At 38.7% G+C, this 24963-nt stretch overlaps 1 protein-coding gene across 2 annotated transcripts in view; it reads left to right on the top strand.

The window, feature by feature from the left end:
- LOC105927596 (F-BAR and double SH3 domains protein 2) overlaps positions 1–24963 on the top strand; it is a 63282-nt gene that overhangs the window by 17211 nt on the left and 21108 nt on the right. Inside the window, exons 4-10 of one of the 2 annotated variants that reach the window (XM_021317558.2) lie at positions 5165–5241; positions 7556–7700; positions 16058–16191; positions 17876–17930; positions 18018–18146; positions 18241–18363; positions 22505–22600. In XM_021317558.2, the coding sequence (XP_021173233.2) occupies positions 5165–5241; positions 7556–7700; positions 16058–16191; positions 17876–17930; positions 18018–18146; positions 18241–18363; positions 22505–22600 (759 nt within the window). Of the gene's footprint in view, positions 1–5164; positions 5242–7555; positions 7701–15996; positions 16192–17875; positions 17931–18017; positions 18147–18240; positions 18364–22504; positions 22601–24963 lie in introns of those variants that run through there. The other variant, XM_036142760.1, reaches the window with a different exon arrangement.

Genomic DNA, 24963 nt, shown 5'->3' with positions numbered 1-24963 from the left:
GATGAAAGGGCAGCCATCTTAACACCTGCTGTTAATTTACCTGAGGTGGTGGAAGTAACGACACAGGTGCATCCTGATAAATTAGGCCCCGCCCACACAAAGACGTGTTTGGCTGTATCTCGTCTTACATGCTCTGTCTTCTCTAAGCCCCAGTCGGTCGAGGCAGATGAGCGTTCACACTGAGCCTGGTTCTGGTTCTGCTGGAGGTTCTCCTCCCTGTTAAAGGGGAGTTTTCCTCTCCACTGTCGCTTCATGCATGCTCAGTATGAGGGATTGCTGCAAAGCCATCAACAATGCAGACGACTGTCCACTGTGGCTCTACGCTCTTTCAGGAGGAGTGAATGCTGCTTGGAGAGACTTTGATGCAATCAACTGGTTTCCTTATATAGGAACATATAAATAAAATTGAATTTAATTGAATTGAATACAGGTTTTTTAAGGCCAATGCCGATACCAATTATTTTTGACATCATCCTAGCCGAGCCTCGATATGTGCTGCTGATTATTTCATTTTTTTTACTTTGAAGGCCGATTCTTGAAGCCGATATTGTTTTTTTTCTTCCTTCAGATACATGAGAAAAAATGACACAATTATAACAAATGTTACATACTTCAGTTCAGTTTCAATTCATTTGTATTTATATAGTGCCAATTAACAACACGTCATCTCAAGGCTCTTTTTAAAGTCAGACTCCATCAGATCCTCCAGGTTGGTGAGAAAGTTTCCTCTCTAAGGAAACCCAGCAGGTTGCATCAAGTCTCTCCAAGCAGCATTCACTCCTCCTGAAAGAGCGTAGAGCCACAGTGGACAGTCGTCTGCATTGCTGATGGCTTTGCAGCAATCCCTCATACGTCTCAGTATTTGCGTTTGAACCAGCTAATGCTTACATTGACCAGAAGGCGTTCTCACCGATTGGGAACTTTTTTAAAAACAAAAAACAAAAATGACGCTTAGCCTGGCAGCCTGATTGTTCTAAATTATTGCGTTGGTTCCAACGTTAGCTGGTACCTGCAAGACAGTTAACGCTGGTTACCTTGATATTAAATGGTTCTCTCAACCGCTTCTCATTCAAAACGTTTTAAAGGTTAAAAAAAAACAGTAAAGTATTAATAATTGATTTAATGTTTATTTCTTTCATATGTGACCGTGATATAAGCGGGATAATGCACTTCGAGGTGTCCGTTATCAGAGATTAACGGACTTAGCGGAAGCAGTCGTTTTGTACCATCAGTTTCCGAAATTAACTTCCTGATTCATCGGCCAAGTTGGCCGATAGATGTAAGAATAAACCGGCCAGGCATATTTTTTACCGGCCAAAATCATAATTCTGACTGACTCCTGCTAAATATCTCCATATAATCCCGCTACGTAATTAGCCTGAGTTATAAATTGGCCGTTAGCAAACGGACAGGACGTAGCTGCTGTCGTTCCTGCATCACATGTGCGATTGTTTGTGTACGTTTGTTGTCATACGAGCTGAAAGCAGAAGAACATAAAGAAGCATCCACCCAGATGATGACTGAAAAATATGATTTTGGTACATTTACTCACCATGTGGCAGCTAGCCCTCTGAAATTTACTCGCCAAACTGAAAATTTACTCTCGTTTTGCATCTGCCGAGTGTTAATTTCGGTGGATGGATGGATAGATAGATAGATAGATAGATAGATAGATAGATAGATAGATAGATAGATAGATAGATAGATAGATATAGAACATTTTAATCAGCTCTTCATTGATTTTTGTTATTCAGATGTTTTTCATCTTGACATTAAAAAAATTACTGTGGGATTAAAGTTGGAGTAGAATGACTTTTTGGAGGTTTCCACCTTTTTTATTAGTGGAATTACTTAAAGTACTAAAACACAGTTAACACAAAGTAGGCGAGAACGAGACCAGCTGCTCTCCTGACAGGAAGCTGTTTTATCAGCTTGAGCTATCATGATATCATCATCATATCATGGCGCTGGTTAAAAATGTGTCAGGACTCACTGTAAGGTAGGGACACTCCAGTGACCTTTCTCTGCTCCCTTCGCCATCTTTGTCAGGTCAGTTTCCCGTTGCACATCCATCACTGGTCTGCTTGTGCACAAATATCAGCCCGACTGGGCAGTTCCCTTTAGGTTGTGTTGTGGCGTGGAGCTATCAGGATAACAAGGGCTTTAGCAGGTTTTAAATGCATACATTTGTGTTTTGTTTGCATATATATCTATTTTTGTTATTTTATTTTTTGTTCCGTAATACTAATTTATTTATCTGACATTGTGGTCTTTTATTCCACCTTAAGTTAGGGCTGGACAATAATTCAATAACAATATAAATCGATTGATTGACGTATATCGATGAAAAAGTTCAATAGAATAACAGTTTTCTTTCCTTAATGCATTCTAGCCTATCATGTAGGTTAATATTACTTCATTACATTCCCCCAACCAATCACAGCGCAGACCCAGGAAGCTCCGCCCCCTTCAAGGCGTTCAAAACTTTCAGTTTTGGTAAAAAGTTAATAAAGGATTGGATTTGAATTTGGTGTTTGTGTGTATCTGTATCTAAAAATAGGTCATTAAGCTACAACATAAAATGTTAATATGTTGATAATTATCATATCGATCAATATGATTTATATTTTATCTATACGGTTTTTATCTGATTTGTCAGAGATTAAGCTTTTTGGGTGAGCTCCAGTCTGTTGGTTCTTTCCCACGTTTTCATGCATGGTTTAGACAAAACAGTTTTTTTTAATGGTAATAAACATACAATCTTTTAATTGAATATTAAAAATAGTAATTAGCTGCACTCCTGGGAAGAGGTGAATGCTTTTTGTTAAGTATCAGACTAAAGTGCCTGAGCTGTTGATTATATTGTGATCAATTGAACTGTTTGAATCAAAGTGGGTCAGACTGTCTCTGGAACAGTTTACTCTCTTCAGCGCCTCTGAAAGGCCATTTTCCTCGGCCTCTTACACCTGCAGGCGGCTCCAGCCGTCAGCCGATTGCTATTCCCATCACACGGCGTGGCTAAGAAGCGCTCCTCTGTGCGGCTCTTCCTCTGCCGTCCTCGCTGCTCTTTCCCATCGCGCTATTCACGGCCGTCCATTAGGCCGGCTCAGTCGCCGATTGTCTCCCCGTCTGAGCCCACAATGATCGCATCTGTAGCGACTTTGAAGCACTGAGATCTCTCAGATCCACGGGTTCACGGCCGCTGCCTCGCCTGCTTCAGCACCACAACGGGGCGCTTGTTGAGCCTTGAAGTAACAGTTTTCTTTTAAAAAAAAAAAAAAGTCAAATCAGTCAGAAAACCTGCGTCTATTTAGAGCCGAGGTAAAGGGACGCCAGTTTGAGAAGCTAAGCCTCAGAATGCTGCGCGGTTTTATTTTAGGCACTTTCGGCACTTTTAACCAAATAAATATATCTCCTGAGAACCATTTCTGTCTTTATGGTTTTAGGTTCCTCTGAAAAACTGACTTGGAAATTAGGGCTGAACGATTTTGGAAAATAATATAATTGCCATCTTTTTTCTTAATATTGCCATTTAATGCGATTTTTTTTTTTTTTTTTTTTTTTTTCCCCCAGTTTAATTTATCATGTCTTTTTAAACGTATACAAACAACAAATCAATTTGTTTCCTCGCTGTGCAGATTAGTTGCTAAAAGACCCACAGCATCTAAACTCAGAGCAGAAATTATTGCGTTCTGCCTACAATATATTTCAACCAAAATTGCAATTTTGACTTTTCTCTGCGTTAACCACAAGCAACAAAAATGGCCTCTAAATAAAGATGTTTGTAAACAAGGACTATTTAAAACAAGAACTTTTAATGTTTCTATTAATCAGAATATTGTTCAAAAGAACAGCTTTTAGTTGATTTGGACATCAACCCTTGTTGAACATAAAGTGCAACCAACAACCAGTCTATGTATTAAACTGATTGACCAGTACTTAATGCTATGTATGATTATAAAAACTCTAAAACAAGTAGTAAAATTAGATTATCTCACTGCTGCAACTGTCTTCCCTTCCATGTGGAGGCAAACCCACTTTAAACATTTTACCAACACCTAAAGGACGCGTCTAATTCACTAATTGTTACAGAGCCAAAAATTGCAGACTCTGCGATTTGGAAATTGCGTTTTTTTAAATCACGATTATATTGAAAATGCGATTAATTGTTTAGCCCTATTGGAAATAACTCGGTGTTCAGGATGTCCGGCAGCCAACAACGTTCCCAGAACCCTTAAAAGAACAAATAGGCTTTAGGCTCGATAGATGTTCCTGTTATAAAAGTCCTGACAAACAGAAGAGGTTCACAAAAATCACTGTTTGGTATTTGACCCTATTTTAAAGTCATAGTTTGATACAGTTCAGTCAAAAGTGAGCAACTAAAACGCCTAAATATATATTTTTGTTACCTCATTTAACAGTAAACAAGGAATGTTTAAGTGAATCGTCTGATTTAATCATTATGTTCTATTTCAATCAGTGACCAGTATTAAGCTTAATATCTGATGTTTGTTTATATAATTATGGATAAAACTCATCAAATAGTCAACCTTGTGGTTTAGGACACACGAGGTTCTGGAGTATTTATGGGCATTTGTGAGGTCAGACACTGATGTGGGACAGGAAGGCCCTGCTCTCAGTCTTCGCTCTAATGGACCTTGCTTTGAGCTCTGGTGCTCAGTGGTGTTGGAAAAGGAAGGAGCCATCTTTGTTCCCACAAACTTGGGAGCATGGAGTCAACATCTGTTGGTCTGCTGAAGCGTTCACTCGGCACAGTACAGTCAGTTATAGGGCGCCGATAAAATGCAAATCATATTGTTCGATATCGATAATTATCAACAAATTCAAAACATGGAGTTTTAACTGCAGCCCTGGCCATTTTATGCTGTTGCTTAATGACCTATTTTTAAATAAAGAAACACTGAATTCAAACACAACTCTTTTATTCAACCAACATTTTACCAAAACTAAGTCTTAAAAAACTAAAAAAAGAACTCTTTGAAGCTCGGTGAAGGATCATTCCTGGGTCTGCGTTTGTGATTCGTTGTAATGACTTAATATTAAACCACATTATAGGGTAGAATGTTCTATTGAACCACACGTCTATCGATGGATATATATTGTTATTGAATTATTGTTCTATTTTCTGCTTGTTCTCTTCCAGGCTCTCCAAAAGTTGGCGAATCAGTACCTGAAGAAGGAATGGCCAGAGAGCGTTGCAGAGAAACAAGCTGATCACAGGTACCATTTCTTTTCAGGCTCCACAGACGTTCATAGACCGTTTTCTTGCTTTTTTTCATCATAACCCAAATTAAAAAGACTCTCTTTAGTTTTTCCTCACTTTCATTTTAAGGTTTTTGTTGCCGAACATTAATCAGCAGACGATTTATTTTTATATATATTGTTTTCTTGCTGATGAGTAGCAACAAGCTGCTTTTTTGCTATAATAGAAACCAAAATTGTTTTCCTGTTTGGAAATGTTTCACATTTGTGAATCGCTGCAGAACCCCACCTGAAGTTTTAATTTTATTAAAATGTTGAAAACATTTTGCTCGAATTTGTTCCTCAGGGAAAAAAGAAACGCAACCAAGCACCTAGAAAGCCCATTCCTTTAGTTGTGCTTCGAGAATGAATAATTATTTATGGTCTTATGTTACTTAAGTGTCGGCAAGAGGGAAGAATTTTAATGCTTTATCTTTGGTACTTTATCCAAACGTCCTCTCAGCCGCCTGTGGCTGAATAAATAGTCATTAAAACGTTTATTCTGTCAGTTTTGATGATTCTGGCTTACAGATGAAAACGTAAATTTTAGATTCTGAGGAAATTAGGCGGCAGCAATAAAACCGGCTTATGGATGCAGATGGATGATGTTCTAACCGTGTTAGAGCCGCTCAATCATCGCTAGAGACGCAAAGATTTATCTAAACATATTAACGGGAAATTCAGTGGGAAAAAATACTTAGAAGGAAAATTGAGCACAAAATAACTGCAGCCTTGAGAGGTTAGTTAAAGAGGTTGGGTGAGGATTTCAGGAGGTGTGGAGCTTTAGCAAACTGGGCTAACTGGACCCCTCAGCAGAACCACAGGCTGATTCCTTCCATGCTACGCAGCATTGATGCAGGAATTCATGCAGAAGGAGCCCAGACCTGCTACTGAGGATAGATACAATTCGATTTAGTTTTATTTATATAGCGCCAATTCATGATACACGTCATCTCAAGGCTCTTTCCAAAGTCAGACTCCATCAGATCCTCCAGGTTGGTGAGAAAGTTTCCTCTCTAAGGAAACCCAGCAGGTTGCATCAAGTCTCTCCAAGCAGCATTCACTCCTCCTGAAAGAGCGTAGAGCCACAGTGGACAGTCGTCTGCATTGTTGATGGCTTTGCAGCAATCCCTCATACTGAGCATGCATGAAGCGACAGTGGAGAGGAAAACTCCCCTTTAACAGGGAGGAGAACCTCCAGCAGAACCAGAACTAACTATCTATCTATCTATCTATCTATCTATCTATCTATCTATCTATCTATCTATCTATCTATCTATCTATCTATCTATCTATCTATCTATCTATCTATCTATCTATCTATCTATGTATGTATGTATGTATGTATGTATGTATGTATGTATGTATGTATGTATGTATGTATGTATGTATGTATGTATGTATGTATGTATGTATGTATGTATGTATGTATGTATGTATGTATGTATGTATGTATGTATGTATGTATGTATGTATGTATGTATGTATGTATGTATGTATGTATGTATGTATGTATGTATGTATGTATGTATGTATGTATGTATGTATGTATGTATGTATGTATGTATGTATGTATGTATGTATGTATGTATGTATGTATGTATGTATGTATGTATGTATGTATGTATGTATGTATGTATGTATGTATGTATGTATGTATGTATGTATGTATGTATGTATGTATGTATGTATGTATGTATGTATGTATGTATGTATGTATGTATGTATGTATGTATGTATGTATGTATGTATGTATGTATGTATGTATGTATGTATGTATGTATGTATGTATGTATGTATGTATGTATGTATGTATGTATGTATCGATTTATTTTTTTATTTATTGAAAATCATTACATAAAAATAAATTAAATTAAATTAAAAGAAAGGATATTTAAAAGATTTCACGAGGTGTTTACTGTCAGCAACACATTTAAAATACAGCAGAGTTCATGGACTTCCTGATCAATAGGAACATATTCCTAGATTAAAAAGCCTTATTTGGTCCTGATTAATGTTGTAATTTCCTGAGAAATTGAATCTCAGGAAATTTTTTTAGCTTTCTTCCTATATGGAATCTTTTTCAAAATTATAAACATGTCTACTGAGCCAGAAAGTAATGGTTTATGTTAAAATAAACATTTGGGTAAAGTTGTCGCAACTTGGTTTATCTTGTTTATCTTGAAGTTGGTCTTAACTTTTTATTTCAAGTGGCATAAAGTCTTAAAAAGTCTTGAATTTAACTTGCCCTGTGCTGTAGGAACCCTGTTTTTCATAACGTGTGTCTCTTCAGGAACATGTTCTGCGTGTGGAGGGCGTATCTGGAGGGCACCGTCCAGGCCACCCAGGTCAGACTGGGCGCCTGTGATAACTACAAGCTGCAGGTGGCAGATCCAGCCAAGACGGCCCGGCTGCAGAAGGAGCAGCAGCTCAGGAAGGTAATTCAGCTCAGTTACACGCCTCCGCTCCGCTTTCACCCACCATCCGTTTGTGTTCATCTTAGAGCGTCGCAGAACTCAGCAGGAACGCAAACCCATCCTGTTTTTAGTTTTAACTTCTAAAAAAAAGAGTTTTTGTTTTTCTGTAAACCTGTTGGAGTGTTTGCATTCGAAGACTCTAAATCAGGGGGGTCCAAACTTTTCGGTACAGGGGCCAAAATTGACCAGTTAAAGGAAAAAAAAAACACAAATTTCTTTTAAAACGCAAAAAATATAATGTATATTTTTTACCTGCTCTACAAAATTTGATAATTTAAACAGGCTCATTTGTCGTATTAACAATAATGAACTTTACTCTTTTTGGTTTAGAAATATAAGAACAATTAAAACCGCAAGCGGTGATGATCGGCCCTCGCAGCAAAGCGCCGCTCTGGCCTATTGCGCTGGGATTTGCGCACCGCCGACCGCCCGCCACCGCAGATGCTGTCACGCATTTTGCCCGCCCGTCCACTGGGCGATTCACACGAACGTGTTCGGCAGCGCTCCCCCACGACTCACAAAAAATCTGGTGCAGATCGCTCGATGCAGCGAGGAGATACAGCCGTTGAATAATGATAATGCATTTGGCCACCGGACCGGACTAAATCGTTCGGCGGGCCGAATTCGGAAGGCGGGCCGTAGCTTTGACACCCCTGGTTTAAACATTAGTATACCAATTTAATCAAAGGTATCTTACTAGCTGTTAATCCAGCTTAATGTGAAAAGTTAACAAAACCATTTTAGTTTTTTAAAGTTACTTGCTATTTCATGTGTTTAAGGATTTTGTTTCTTGCATTAAGACAGCTTTTATAAAAGTTTAGCATCTAAATTTGTGGATACACACCCAAAAGTAATGTAAAAGTAACACTTTAGCAATTGGACTATTGCTAAAGGAACACTTTAGCAATATCGCGGGGGTAGCAGCTTTATAAAGGAGGCCCAGACGTCCCTCTCCCCAGCCACTTGGGCCAGCTCCTCAGGAGGAATCCCAAGGCGTTCCCAGCAGAGAGACATAGTCCCTCCAGCGTGTCCTGGGTCTCCCCCTGGGCCTCCTCCCGGTGGGACGTGCCCGGAACACCTCACCAGGGAGGCGTCCAGGAGGCATCCTGACCAGATGCACAAGCCACCTCAACTGGCTCCTCTCGACGTGGAGGAGCAGCGGCTCTACTCTGAGTCCTCCCCGGATGACTGAGCTCCTCACCCTATCTCTAAGGGAGAGCCCAGACACACTACGGAGAAAACTCATTTCAGCCGCTTGTATCCGGGATCTCGTTCTTTCGGTCACGACCCAAAGCTTGTGACCATAGATGAGGGTAGGAACGTAGATCGACCGGTAAATCGAGAGCTTCGCCTTTTGGCTCAGCTCTCTCTTCACCACAACGGATCGGTACAGCGCCCGCTTCACAGCAGACGCTGCACCAATCCGCCTGTCGATCTCCCGCTCCATCTTCCCCTCATTCGTGAACAAGACCCCAAGATACTTGAACTTCTCCACTATAAGCTGGCTCTTTGGACTTTCCTTTTTTAAAAAGCTTCTAGTTAGAGTGGCTCATGTTACCCTGAGCTACCTCTATAGTTATGCTGCTATACGTTTAGGCTACTGCAGGACATCAGGGTCTATTGTTCTTCAATTTTGAATGACTGGTTTAATTTCAGCTTTTAACTTTTTGATTTTTCTTTTTTCTTCATAGTAGGTACACCTGGTCTGGCGTTCTGTTAGCTGTGGCATCATCCAGGGAAGACAGATCACCCGCTACTACCATCTAATGTAGAACTTCTGTGCTTTTTTGTCTCTCTTGTTTTGTCTCTGCTCTGTCTTCTGTAACCCCCAGTCGGTCGAGGCAGATGACCGTTCATGCTGAGCCCGGTTCTGCTGGAGGTTTTTCCTTCCCGTTAATGGGGAGTTTTTTTTCCCGCTGTTGCTTCATGCTTGCTCAGTAGGTAGGATTGCTGCAAAGCCATGGACAATGTAGACGACTCTCCCTGTGGCTCTATGCTTCTTTAAGAGAGAATGCTACTTGTCAAGACTTTGATGCAATGAATTGGTTCCCTTATATAGGAATTTTTTTGACCAATGTGTATAATCTGACCCAATCTGTATAATCTGATTGATTTTGACTTTGTAAAGTGCCTTGAGATTACATATTTCATGAATTGGCGCTATATAAATAACATTGAATTGAATCATCTCTTTAGACCAAGTAAACTATCACATTTTATGAGACAGTTATCTCATTTTAAAGATCTAATCATCTAACGTTATTACTCTTAGCAAGTTAAAGCTCCATAAAAATTTTAGACCAGCTTTTAGTTCCACTCTTTTATTATGCACATATAGGCTACCTATAAATATAAAGTATGGCATGCCAAAAAACATTTTCAAGAAACGGCAATTTTAGTAATTGCCTTGCAATTTTATATCTAAGCATTAAAAATTATAATATTTCACCAATTTTCACAGCAAGATGGAAATAACAACTATCCAACATTTTAAGATTTTGTAAAAACGTTTTTCCTCTTTTACCTACCTTTTGAAATTAATACTTGTTTCTACTTCTCCAAAATTATACTTCAAGAAAACTATTGTGCTGTCCTGGGGCCAAATGCAGCTAGACAGCTGGGACAAAAGTTCCCCACACAAAGCTTCCTTTTCTTGCGTTCTCTGAATAACCTTTATTCACAAATCTGGCTTTAAACATTCTTTTTGTAAAAAGACGAATATTTTCCAAGGCAGAAGCGTGTAGAACAAATTCAACTTCAACATTAGCAGTTTCCCTAGCTTCATCGCTGAAAAGCAGCTTTTACCAGAGCAAAATACGTCAAAGATCTTTTATTTAAGGTGAGAGCACTAACTATCTCACGTAATTCACATAGAGATCTAACAATGTTGTGATGTCTCACTCAGATTAAATATGAACCCAAAACGTTTCTAACTGTTTTTACCATGGATTTCCTCTGACTAATAATTAATTTATATCTTATTTATGTAATGTATTCACGACATGAATTCCTTGCTGTCTTAACAAAAGGCAGAACAACTATAACGTTACTTTCTATAATTATTACAGGTTCTGCTGAGATGTCAAATTCTGGAGAGTGCTTAGACACCCTGACACACAAATATGGATTAACTTAATTTCATGTGCACTCGTGAACTTGTTTTAGTTGATTTAGTTTTCTTGATGTACTGTAAAGCGTGATGAGGTCTGTTGTGGTATTGTGTGCACTGGATTGAGGGGACAGTTGGTGTTGTCTGTCAAACCCAATCTTCTTAAGCTGCAAATTCAGTAAAGTTACAAGTTTTCTTGCAACCTCTCATATGGAACTAGTCTAAAAAATAAATAAACTGATAATTAGAAGATCAGTTTGTACATCCACACCAACTCTAGAACCAAAGCCGTATTCAGCTGGATCTTATCCTGACAAAATGTCCCAATTCAGCCAAATAAACTCCAAAAGCTTAGAGGAGATCATTCAGCAGCTAAGTTCCTCCTCATGCTGTCTTGATGCTCTACCCACAGTTTTCCTTAAGAAAGTTTTGCCTGTCATAGCGTCTGATTTGACTCAGATAATAAACACGTCCCTTCTGTCAGGTGTTTCCCCCCAGTCCCTAAAAACAGCAATTATCAAACCACTGTTAAAAAAGAACAATTTAGACAAACTACTACTCCAGAACTACAGGCCCATCTCAAACCTCCCCTTTATCAGTAAGATCATTGAAAAAGCTGTATTTCAACAATTAAACACCTTCTTAACAACGACCAGCCGCTTTGACGTTTTCCAGTCTGGCTTCCGTGCTCACCACAGTACAGAGACCGCCCTTATCAAGGTGTTTAATGACATCCATATAAATACAGATTGCGGAAAAACCACCATGCTGGTTCTGTTGGACCTCAGTGCAGCATTTGATACTGTTGATCACTCCATTCTGTTAGAGCGCCTGGAGAACTGGGTCGGCCTCTGTGGTACAGCTCTCCACTGGTTTAAATCCTACTTAAAGGACAGGGACTTTTTTGTATCAGTAGGTAACTTTACATCGAAGATTACAAAAATCACATGTGGGGTTCCCCAAGGGTCCATCCTGGGTCCCCTCCTATTCAATATCTACATGCTCCCTCTAGCTCAGATAATAAAAAACAACATCAGCTACCATAACTATGCAGACGACACACAGCTCTACATCACCATGTCACCAGGTGACTATGGACCAGTTCAAGCACTGAGTAAATGCCTAGAAGAAATCAATACGTAGATGTGCCAAAATTTTCTTCAGTTGAATAAAAACAAAACAGAAGTAATAATTTTTGGACCAATAGAGGAGAGATCAAAGGTTAGCACACAGCTTCAGTCGCTTCAGCTAGGAACCACTGATCAGGCCCGAAATCTTGGAGTAGTAATGGTCTCAGACCTGAACCTCCAAAAGCATCTAAAGACAGTTACAAGGTCAGCTTTCTAACACCTGAAAAACATTTCCAGGATTAAAGGACTAATGTCTCAGCAGGATCTGGAAAAACTAATCCATGCGTTTATATTTGCAACGGTGTTTTTACAGGCCTGCCTAAAAAGTGGGTCAGAGAGCTGCAGCTGATCCAGAACGCTGCTGCCCGCGTCCTCACTAAGACTAAGAAAGTAGAGCACATCACCCCAGTTCTAAAGTCCTTCCATGGCTCCCTGTATATCAGAGAATAGACTTTAAAAACTTCTGTTCGTCTATAAATCCTTAAATGGCTTAGCACCTAAATACATCAGACTTGTTATCAGTGTATTAACCATCCAGACCATTAAGGTCTTCTGGCTCTAGCCTACTCTGCATACCTAGAACCAGAACTAAACATGGAGAAGCAGCATTTAGTTCCTATGCTCCACTGATCTGGAACAAACTACCAGAAAATTGTAAAGGTGCGGAAAGCCTGAGTTCCTTTAAATCAAGATTAAAAACACATTTGTTTTGGATTGCCTTCAACTGTTCTAGTTAACTAAATCACCACTTTTTTGTTCTTTTTTCTATCTACATTTTATCCCTACTTGCTTTTATTCTGTTTTATTTTGCTATATTTTAATCATGTAAAGCACTTTGCATTGTCTTTGTACTGAATTGTGCTATATAAATAAATTTGCCTTGCCTTGCCTTACTGAACAAGACAACTTGGTTTGTGGTTTATTTGTGGTCTCTTGCTGCCACCTGGTGGACAGGTTTGAGCAAATAATGCTGTCAAACGATTAAAAATATATGGTTTGATGTGACTTCCCCACGCCACCACGCCGCCCTGCTCCATGGAATCCACTTGGGGCTGGAATCCACAACACACCAATATGTCTTCTGTCTCTTGACACAGTTTCATGTTGATTAGCTCAGAGGGGTAACATAGCGACCGCTTACAACAAAACATGACACTTCCTGTTGTCAGGGGGCGTGGCCTAAGCAATGTCATCATTTGACCATTGGATATTAAAGAAGACCTAGTGGTGATCAACTACTGAAAGTTTGGTGGCTCTGTGAGTTTTTGTGTATGAAATATAACAGTTTTGTGTTTCATGGCGAGTAGGTGAACTTTGACCCCTGCCAACGACCCTTCAGCATGCTCAAAAACTCACCGTTTTGATAACTTTTAATTGGCCATGCCTTATGATCAGACTGACCGAGTTTCAAGCCGCTCGCTCAAAATCCCTAGGAGGAGTTCGATCAAATACCAATGCTGTAAACGTCAAAAATCGGGTCAAAATCAGACCTTCAATCTAAAATGGCCGACTTCCTGTGATATTTGCACTATGACATTAATTGTAAATTCTGAGCGTCTTGGTGAGCTCTACCACTGTACCAAATCTCATGTCTCTACGATGAAGTAAGTGAATAGAAGAGGGTCCTTTGAAAATTGCTAGGTGGCGCCGTTGAGGCATTTTTCTTTTGATTTTTGTGACGACCTTAAAATACAAAATTTTTAATTCGTCACCATGCATCTGCAAAGTTTGGTGAGTTTTTGAGTATGATAAAGCCCCCAAAAAGGCCCCTCTTTAGGGGGGCAGAATAAAAATAATAATAAGAAACAACACAGATACAATAGGCCTTCGCAGCGCTTCGCTGCTCGGGCCTAAATATTTGGGTCAGTTGTTCTTTGAAAACACTTCCTGTAATCAGCCAATTTTAATAATAGAATTCAAAGCAGATTTTAATGCACCAAAGTCTGCATTTGAGTAATTACATGTCATTAGACAGATGTTGCTATGAAATTAAAGAGGTTGTCAAAGAGTGTGTTTATTAAAAGATGAATACTTTGTGTTGAACTTAACATTTTCAATTGTAGGATTTTAACTTTTCTGTCATAATTTTGACCTAATTAGAAACTAAAAGTTTCCATCTGCATCAGCCACCTGCGCTGGTGGACCAAATCTTTCTTGAAATGCCGTTTCAAGAGAAACATTTCACAGCAGTTGCCTCTCTTCCTCTTTTCAACCAACCACAGAAAGCTATTTTCTCACTGAAAATCACACAGAGGGCATTTATTTCTGTCATCGGGGCTGAACTGAAGTATAAATATGAAACTGTGACTTTAAAAGAAAAGGTTGTCTCCCAGGTGTGGGACTTGTTTAGTTTACAGAACCGGTCCAGTTCTAACCACGCGCTGCAGTTACTGACATTTACACAGAGGGTTTCACTGGAACACATGTGATCATTCGGGGCCAACCATAGCCAATAATAACTGGAAAAAGATGATTAAACAGGTGTTAATTGATAGTGAGCACTAAAATCCCGTTGGTGTAAAATTATCTTGTCAAAATCTCACGTTTTGAGAAGCAGATACGATTCAGTCCTTTTTTACATATATACGCATGTAGACAATTTAAAACCCAGAATTATTTAGAATTTGAATAAGTAAGGAGCTATAACTGGACTCTGTACCACATGAGTCCTGCATTGTTTACATTTCAATTGCTGTAATGTGAAATCACTGCTGCACATTATCCTGTAACTTTATCCTGCAAAGATACTTTATTCTGAAATCCGCTGAAATTCTCAAGCTGTATGCAAACGAAAGTCAAAGTCAGGACCTGAAACCATCTCCATCCTACCTGACTAGTCTGGAGCTGATCAGGCAGATTTCCGTCTGTAGATGAGGAGAGTAGGGCTGAACAATTAATCACATTTTCAATATAGTCGTGATTTAAAAAAAACGCAATTTCCAAATCACAGAGTCTGCAATTTTTGGCTATGTAACAATTAGGGAATTAGACGCGTCCATTAGGTGTTGGTAAAATGTTTAAAGTGGGTTTGCCTCCACATGGAAGGGAAGACAGTTGCAGCAGTGAGATAATCTAATTTTATTACTTTTTTTAGAGTTTAAATAATCATACACAGCATTAAGTACAGGTCAATCAGTTTAATACATAGACTTGCTTGTTGGTTGCACTTTATGTTCAACAGGGATTGATGTCCAATTAAATTAAAAGCTGTTCTCTTGAATAATATTCTGATCAATAGAAACATTAAAAGTTCTTGTTTTAAACAGTCCTTGTTTACAAACATCTTTATTTAGAGGCCATTTTTGTTGCTTGTGGTAAACGCAGAGAAAAGTCAAAATTGCAATTTTGGTTTAAATATATATTGTAGGCAGAACGCAATCATTTCTGCTCTGAGTTTAGATGCTGTGGCTCTTTTAGCAACTAATCCACATGGCGAGGAAACAAATTGATTTGTTGTTTGTATATATTTTAAAACACATGATAAATTAAACTGGGGGAAAAAATCGCATTAAATCGCAATATTACGAAAGAAAATCGCAATTAGATTATTTTACAAAATCGTTCAGCCCTAGAGGAGAGCTGCTGGACCTGGTTCTACAAAGTAACGGTTCATGGGAGCTGAATGCAAATGCTGGCCGCACTTTTCAGATTTTTGCGCTGCTTTACTTTGCGTTGACCTCTCTCGTCGATATTGTCATAAAATACTCTGACGTTTGGGGTTTCGTAGCGTCACAGGCAGTGAAGGGATAGGAATAACTTTGTGAAGCGCGTTCTGCCGGCTTCGTTTTCCGGTCCTCCGCTCTGAGCCGGCGCTGCTCAGAAACTTTAGACGGGCTGCTCTCCTGTTTCTGCTGGCCACGTTCCACCGCCCACACCCCTACAATGCTGCTCTTGTTTGCCCTCGCCATCTGAGAGATGCGTTTATATTTCCTGTATGTCACACACGCCGTGACGTCAGCGTTCAGGCGGTTCCCTTCACCTCTCGATAAAGAGCATTTGCATGTTTTTGTTTTTCCAGGTGAGGCACTGCTGGAATAATTATTGGCATGACTGTGACACTCTTCTCAATGTTCCTGCAGTGCATCGAGCGGCTGACGGTGATCCAGGCGGAGCTGCAGGACTCTGTGAAGGAGCTGACCAAGAGCAGGAAGAAGTATCAGGAGGCCGAAGCCATGGCACAGGCCGTCCGAGAGAAGACGGAGCTCGAGACGAAGTACGATCCGAGCCGCTGTTCGTCATTAAAATCCTCTCATCTAAGTGTTTTTTTTAGAAGAAGGTGTGAGTTAAAATCCCTGTGGCCTTTATTGCTTCCTGTATAAAAGTGTTGGAGAGCACCGAGATGCTTAAAGCCAAAACGTTACGATAACGGAGGCAAATAATATTAATAAGAATCTGCAGAACATGACGTCCAATTTCTCTGCTCCTCCCTGAATGTCAACAGATACAAAAATCTACCGTATTTTTTCAGACTATAAGTCGCATCAGTCAAAAAAATGCATCACAAAGAGGAAAAAAACGTGTATAACTCGCACCAGACTATACATTAGGGCTGGGCGATAAATCGATTTAATCGATTGATTCGAATATACAATTCTTTACGATTTCATTTTTTGGAAAATCTGGATTTTATTTTGCCAATACACTCATTGGGTTTCCATGAAGAGAACAGCATGTGATGCTGAATATATGTTTAGGCAAAATTATTGTCAAAATATTGTTAAGTGGAAACTTTTTTTTTACCATAATACGAGGTACTTCATTTACTTTTTTTTTTAACTTAGGTTGAAGTTCACAAGTGCAGTGAAGCCTGTTCTTAGCTCAATGTGTAATACCACTAGCAGCAAATGTTTTGTTATATTTTCATTGTTTATAATGGCACGGCTGCCATCTTGTTTTACAAGCATGTCTCACAGCTTGTTTTTAGTTGCACTTTGAATTCAGGTCAACTCCCTGCAAAAATGCTTGACATAAAAGCAAGGTTTTAAAATAATTTCTTTAATTTCTTTTTATTAAACAAAAAGTAGGAAAAAAATCGATTTAATCGGATTTGGTATGATAAAATCAGAGATTTATTTTTAATCCGTAAAGCCCAGCCCTACTATACATATTTATTTAGACGTTTATTTCACACAGTCCAAGACTAAAAAATGTGTCTTTTATTTTACATTTTGCCCCGATTACTTTTATTATACCGAGAACTTTTGCCAGACAGAAATATGAAGACGATCACGTCTGTTTAAACTCGATTATTAAAAACATTAACGCTCAATGCAGCACGTTGCAACATTTTCAGATGTCCTACAAAAATATAATTTACTTTGATTGTCATAAATCACCAAAAGTTTGTCAGTTGGAAACAAAAATCCACCTTCCTGAGTCCATCTATGAAAACAGATGCTGCTTTATTGTTGGAAAACACATTTTTGTTGCTAGATAGACCCCAGAATGGACCAGAAGCAGATCCCAAATTTAATAAAATTAAAATTTAATTAAGTTACAATCAAAAAAATTTATGAACTCTGGCAGATCTAGATTTAAAGAAGTAGGAAGGGAGAAGGAAAGGCAGCCTTCAGAATATAACCCTCTATAAATTTACACGATAGAGACAGAAACATGAAGCTGGCCGCTCGTATAAAGCTGCATTCTGTGATTTTAATGGAAAGTTTTTCTTAAAAAAGTGTAAGAGAAATCTTAGCAACCCTCCAACAAAGAAGCAGCACCATGTTAATCGTTAATTTCCCCCCCAAACACAAAATTTCTCGGGGAAACACCAAACTCAATCAATTATTTACTCAGCTTTACTTTAGCTTCCATGTAGATTATTAGAGATTGTGCTTCTGATTTAAATGTAACATCACAAATGGAACAAATAGTTTTTATTGTAATTTATTCTCCAGATCTAAGCTAAGTCTCTTCCAGTCGCGCTCCAGTCTCCAGAGGGCCAGCGTGAAGGTAGGACCACACCTGAAAGGCCTCCTGCTATATTTTAGAAACGTCCCACGTGCTGAAATCCTCTAACCGCTGGTTTTTGTGCCTCAGCTGAAAGCCAAGAGGAGTGAATGCAACTCCAAAGCGACGCACGCCAGGAACGACTACCTTCTCACACTGGCAGCCTCCAACGCTCACCTGCAGAGGTACTACGGCACAGACCTGATGGACTGCATCAAGGTGAGGCCACGCGTCCACGCAGCATCCGGATTGGCCGTAGGTCAGCGCGCCCCACAGAGGGAACAACGCTTTGTTCCTCTTTCCGTGTCTGCAGCTCCTAGACGGCAGAATCTACGAGCAGGTCAAAGATTACCTGGTGTCGCTTTGTCAGACGGAGCTGGAGACGCACCGGGCCGTGCACAACTCCTTCAACCAGCTGCTGAGCAGCTCCAGCGGGGTGAGTCTGTTCGGTCTGTGTGCGGAAATCAAAGAGAACATCATTCAATTCAGTTAAATTTTATTTATATAGCGCCAATTCCTGATACATATCATCTCAAGACTCTTTCCAAAGTCAGACTCCATCAGATCCTCCAGGTTGGTGAGAAAGTTTCCTCTCTAAGGAAACCCAGCAGGTTGCATCAAGTCTCTCCAAGCAGCATTCACTCCTCCTGAAAGAGCGTAGAGCCACAGTGGACAGTCGTCTGCATTGTTGATGGCTTTGCAGCAATCCCTCATACTGAGCATGCATGAAGCGACAGTGGAGAGGAAAACTCCCCTTTAACAGGGAGGAGAACCTCCAGCAGAACCAGAACCAGGCTCAGTGTGAACGCTCATCTGCCTCCACCCACTGGGGCTTAGAGAAGACAGAGCAGAGACACAGAAAGCTCAGAAGCTCACATTGACCCAGGAGTACTTTCTATGTTAGAGAAGACAGAGCAGAGACACAGAAAGCTCAGAAGCTCACATTGACCCAGGAGTACTTTCTATGTTAGATGGTAATAGTGGATGATCTGCCTCCCCTGATGATGTCACAGCTAACAGAACGCCAGACCAGGTGTACCTTCTACGAAGAGAAAAATTACAGAACAAAAAGTTAAAAGCTGAATTGACGACAAACAATGCAGATTGGAGAGCAGTAGGAGAACTCAGCAGAGTGAGAGAAATAGGCATTCATCATCCGTCTTCGGATGAATCGTTGCTTAATGCACCTAGAGCTGAGAAGCCTGCTGGATGGGTTTTATTTGTTGTGGCCTGATAAGTTGCTCTTTAACTCAAACAACCTTATCTAAAGCGTTTTAAAAGAGAAACTGCTCCCTCAGGGGGAAGTCTCTCCTGCCGTGTTGCAGCATTGGGTTGGAAATAAAACATGAGCGTGAAGAAACGGCCAAAGGTCATTTCCCTGCAGTTATTGAGGGCAACAGCTGCAGTTAAAGGGATTACAGCTGATTGTAGCCATTAGACGAGCGTTTATTACCCCGATATTAAGCTGTTTTTATTAATTTATTCTTCTTTAGATCTAAAATTTTATGATTTTTTTTTTGTTTTTTTTTTTTGGATAAGGACTTATTTTTCCTACACGTCTTTAAAAACCTCAGCGTCATGCTGTTCAACGATGTAAATGTTTTCTACTCAAACGTCCAAATTGTCAGAAAAATTTACAAATTGTTCTGATCAGATGCCCAAAGCTCCTTTTGATGCAGAGAAGCGGGGGCTCCACCTGGATAATTTAGCTCCTCACCCTCTCTCTAAGGCTGAGCCCCCTCCAGAGGAAGCTCATTAAAAAATATATATTTATTAAGATTTGATCTTTTTTTTTTTCTACAATGGAGGGGAATTAACATTAAGAATCATCTCCACCTTTAAAAACCGTCCCAAACACGAATTTTCCTTTGGTGTTTATACATATTATCATTGGTATTATGCAAACAATAATAAACGACGGTGTTTTACTTCCTCTGGGAACTGGTTTAGCTTCTAAAAGCTCAGCAGCAGAAGTGCTAATGACATGTTTTTATTTTGTCTAAAGGGTCAGGGTCAGGCCTTAGAAATTAATGGAAAGCAATACTAAGTCCTTGTAAATATAGAAAGATGCAACATTATGTGTATGTGGCCGTTTATCTGTCTGCTACGTTTTGACATGTTAAACACACGGTCCATGTTTAAATACATTTAACTTCATGTCGTAATCACATTTAACTGCATAATTAATGTTAAGCACGTATAAATCCATTTAAAGTTAGTATTTACAGCTTAGGTCAACGGTGTTGCATTTCAGTCTTATAATATATAACTTAAATTTAACCTACTAAGGCGTTTTTATTTGTCTACACATAAATAATATGGGCTTAATCTTTATCAATTGGCACTTTAGCAATAAAATCATGTTCAAAAACGTGTTTATGCTCGTTTGTCGTATTTAAAGTATTTGTTAAAAAATGTTTAAGCTGTTATTAAACATTCTTTTTTTTCTTCTTTGAAATGTTTTTTTTTTTTTATGGGTCTGATATTTTAACCTTAAATGTTGTGTTGTTTTAGTTGAACACAGAAAATCATCAGTCTGTGTGTGATTAAGTTTGACTTAACGATGAAGTGACTCTATTCTAATTTGTTGAATATGTTCATAATTCAAAGTATTATTTTTTTGTTCAGTTTAAATAAAATTATTTTTTCTGCGTTTTCTGCATATAAATTTCTTTTTTAGGTTAATAAATCAAAGCATTAGTTGACAGATTAATAAAAAAAAAGGTGCAGTGAGCTCTTAAAATTATGACATAACATCTCTAAAACCAGGAAGTTTCTGTATTTTTATGTAATAGTTTTGGTTCAAATTGTCTTTTTGTGTTGAAGTAGATTTTTTTTTTTAGGCTTTTATGTCTAATTATTGAATTTCTTTCCACCTACATCCAGACAAACCCCACTTTAATAATCTTAGAATAAAAATGTAATCTGAACGAGGCGAATAATAAACTGAATTTTGATGAGTTTAATGAACCTTAATGAACCTTCTGGAGCCGCCTCGGTTTCTGCTAATTAGCCGGAGCGGTTCGGATTACGCGGCGCTGCTCAGTTACTCGCCTTCCCGTCACGTTTGTCCGGGTCATCTTCCCTCGCTGGACCCAAAGAGGTGTTTCTGTTTCTCTCCGCCGCAGAATATGAACAAATCCTCAGAGTCGTGGTCACATTTCAGAGCGGGCGCTTCCTGCCTCAACACAGAAACAGTCTGTGTGAAAGGAGACGCCTAAAATAAAGGTTGTTGCATAAATGAGATCTGAGTGAAAATACATATTTTCACCTTTAGAGCAACAGGTTTAAATCGCAGTGAATCCAAGAACAATTGGACCCAATTAAACCTCTGTGTTGGAGTTTAAGCACCTTTTTCAGGTGGTTTTAACACTCAGAATAAAATGTATTAGCATCACAAAGTGCAGGCTGCTGACCTTCAGACGTCGATCCATGTTTTGTTTTTTGTTTTTTTGTTAAAGATATAGTATTATTAAACCCACTAGTTTAGAGTTACTTTTCGTTTTAAAAGATTACCTGAAACATCATTAATTTCTGCCTGCAACATACTTTTTAATGTGTTTTACGTTTTTATCACGTAAAACACTTTGATTTGTCTTGTTGCTAAAACGTACGGTGTAAATACCGTATTTTCTGGACTATAAGGTGCACTTAAAATCCTTAATTTAAAGATTTATGGTGCGCCTATGATTACCGTTGTGCTTACTTGACTGATTTTATGTGGTACAATGCGCTCAAAAATCTGTTAAAATGTGTAACTATGTCTTTGGTTAGCAATGAAGCCGCTCCGCTCAATGGATATTAGGAGCATTACGGTACACTGTCACTACCTGATAGGACCCCTGAGCTGTCTACAGACTGCCTGACTGTAATGTCTAAACTAGAAGTGCATTCATGTAAGGCAGCCTGGAGTACGCGCTAGCAACAATAAACCTAGTAAGTTCATTAAATATAACAGTTTATTTTGGCCTTATGTTAGAAACAGGGCAGTGTAGTCCAGCTACTCTGTCCTCCTGATAGAGACGGATAGAGAGCTGTGGACGTGGAGGAGTGACATTACACACTTGGGAAGAATTTTTTTTTTTTTTTTTAACAAAGACTTTATTTTATCAGATCAATATTCAAAATCAATGATCGATACAGTAAGCCAGATACAACAATTTCCAATACAACCATACAAATAGTTGAACAACAACAACTAAACAAGTCGGAGAGCTGAAAATCCAGGATTTTTTTATTTTTTTTATTTTTTTTTAATGGGGGATGAAATAAAGGAAAAATCTTTCTCAAGTGACTTATTTTTATCACAACAGAGATATATGTTAAGTCTACCTATAAAGTACGTACCTGTGTGTTTACAATTATCTTACTTATAATATTAATTGGAAATATCCCTTCAAAGGACTCCATCTTTTCTCAAATAAACCAGTGGACGAGTTTAATTTTGCTGTTATTTTCTCCATCGTATAAACGTTCTTGGGAAGAATATTTAGTGCGCTTTTTAATCTGGTGCTCCTTATGTGCTGAAAATACGGTAAACTTGCCTTATAATCTGTACATTTCATCCATATTTGCAGGTTCTCCAGGAGTTTCACCAGCAGACGTTTGTGCAGAAGATTCCCGTGTTTCAACAAGCCTCGTGTTTCCTGTATCAGCCCGTCGACTCAGACGCGGTAAATACCAAATTATTTCTTCTTTTTCACTTCTCAGATCTTCATTGAGGAAGCCAAACCTTCAACTGTACAATCATTTACGCCTGGATTCGTGTTTTGTAGGTTTTAGATAATAGACACACCTGGAAAAACCTCTCATACTGCCCTCTAGGTGTGTAAAGTAACGTTTAAACTGAGGTGTAGTTTTATCACTCAGATGTACTTCATTTATTTATTTCAGTTTTTTTTTTTGCGTTCATGGCTTTAATCAGAGCTATTCCAGTCCTTCCAGGTCTGGACAAAATTAAATTATGTATAAAAAACAGTTTGTATTATCAAAAGTCTTATAATGCCTAATAAATAAAATGTTTACATTGATTTATATTTTAGTAACAGTTATATTTGACCTCCTGAATGGGCCTGTCCACTTTTCTCTACCACACTTTTTCCTTCCACTCAACTTTCCATGAACCAGAAGTCAAGTCTGTGATCGTATTTTGATCTTGGTTGATATATTCTCGAGAAACCGACATAACTATGATCATCAGAATGAGCAGACATTTAAAACATTTAACTACAGAAATAAACTTTTTCATCATAAGTAACCCAACGCAGCTGGGTTTTTCTTTCACTGCAAAAACGGAACTAAAAGTAAGTAAAAATTCCATGAAATTAGTGCATTTGTCCTTGATTTGAGCAGATAAATAAGATGATTTGCCAATGGAATAAGATTTTTGCACTTAAAATAGGAACAACTCATCTCCATCATCTTTATTTCAAGTGCAGTATATCTAATTATCTTATTTTAGGGGTCAAAAATCTTATTCCATTGGCAGATAATCTTATTTACCTGCTCAAATCAAGGACAAATGCACTAATTTCAAGGGATTTTTACTTATTTTTAGTTCAATTTTTGCAGTGTTTGAGGACCACTTATTTGATCATTTCTGTGAAACATTAGATCTTAGCATTATAATGCAAAATGTGAAAGCTTAAAATGGCATAAAATATCTGTATTTAATTCAGCTAACCATAGAGGGTTAAGAAAAACATCACATCAATGCTTTGACAGTAAAATCGTGTCATCCTACATTTAGCTTTTAATTCCAGTAATAATAATAATAATTAGACATTTGCGTACTTTTACGTCTTTCTACAGGTGTTTTATTTTGGTACAAACATTTTTTTCTTCCACTAAATATTGTTTGCACAACCAGGGAACATTTTTATGGTTGTCTTGTTAATTATTTATTTGGTAATAATATGATCCGTTAAAGCCGCCGGCTGGACCTTGGCCTCGTTAAAGCGATATGTATACGTTACATCTGACCCAGTCAGATTTCCGCTGCTGAATCGGTGTGGAAAACCACCGGAGGGCCGCTGGGCCACACATGGCGCTGATATGATGCGCCGCAGCCGCATTTCAGATTATTGCTCCCTCAGGAGGACAAAGGTTATTTCTCTGTTAATTTTACACCCAGTATTTATCTGTAATGTAAATTCTTTTACTGTAGAATCAGACGACAGCCTAAAAAAAAGAAACCATGTGGTTTTTGCGTCAAACCGCGAGTAAATCTTTTTTGTTTTTGGCCACAGCAGACAGATGATTATCAGTTGATTATTTTTAAAGCAGCGTTTCGTCTGAACTGTTTGCGGCGTTTGTTTTGTGTGAGACTCCACTGACATCAGCAACAGCTGCCACACATGCAGCCGCTGCTTCTCTGAAGTGTGGGAATCAAAGCCGACCGTTGGACCGCGGGACCAAATCTGGGTCGTCGTTTCATGCCGAACGACAGCTGTTGTTTGCTGGGACTGACCGGTTCAGCTGACCCACTCCCACATGGTCAGAAAAGGCCAAAACACGCCTCACCTAAAGCTCCCTCCATGTTTTCTGGCACCCCAGTGAAGATGTGCTAAAAAAAAAAAAAAAGGCTTTAAAATATGTTCAGCTTTTATTGCAGTTGTTTATTTTCACTCTGAAAGTTTTAGTAAAACATTTTGAGTGCATTTATTCAGGGTTGTTTTAAAAGAATCTCAACAAAGAATTATAAATTTTTACTGAATCACCAATTTTATTAATTTTTTTTACACCTGAAGTTTTAAATACAGTATTTTTTTGACTATAAGTTGCAGGTTTTTCATACTTTGCCTGACTTATAGTCAGGTGCGACGTAGGTAATGTTTTTAAACGGTAATTCATACTGACCAGCATGAACCAAGGAGTAAACATTACCGTCTACAGCCACAAGAGGGCGATCTATGCTTGTGAAAACTATATGCTACTCATGTACCACCACTTTAAAAATGAATTGAAACATTAACTTATAAACAACATGTTTGTTTGTTGTTTCACTGCACTGCAAAAATGGATCTAAAAATAAGTA

This window comes from Fundulus heteroclitus, chromosome 11, assembly GCF_011125445.2.
Source record: "Fundulus heteroclitus isolate FHET01 chromosome 11, MU-UCD_Fhet_4.1, whole genome shotgun sequence".
NCBI lineage: Eukaryota > Metazoa > Chordata > Actinopteri > Cyprinodontiformes > Fundulidae > Fundulus > Fundulus heteroclitus.
This window is presented reverse-complemented; position numbering and strand designations above follow the sequence as displayed.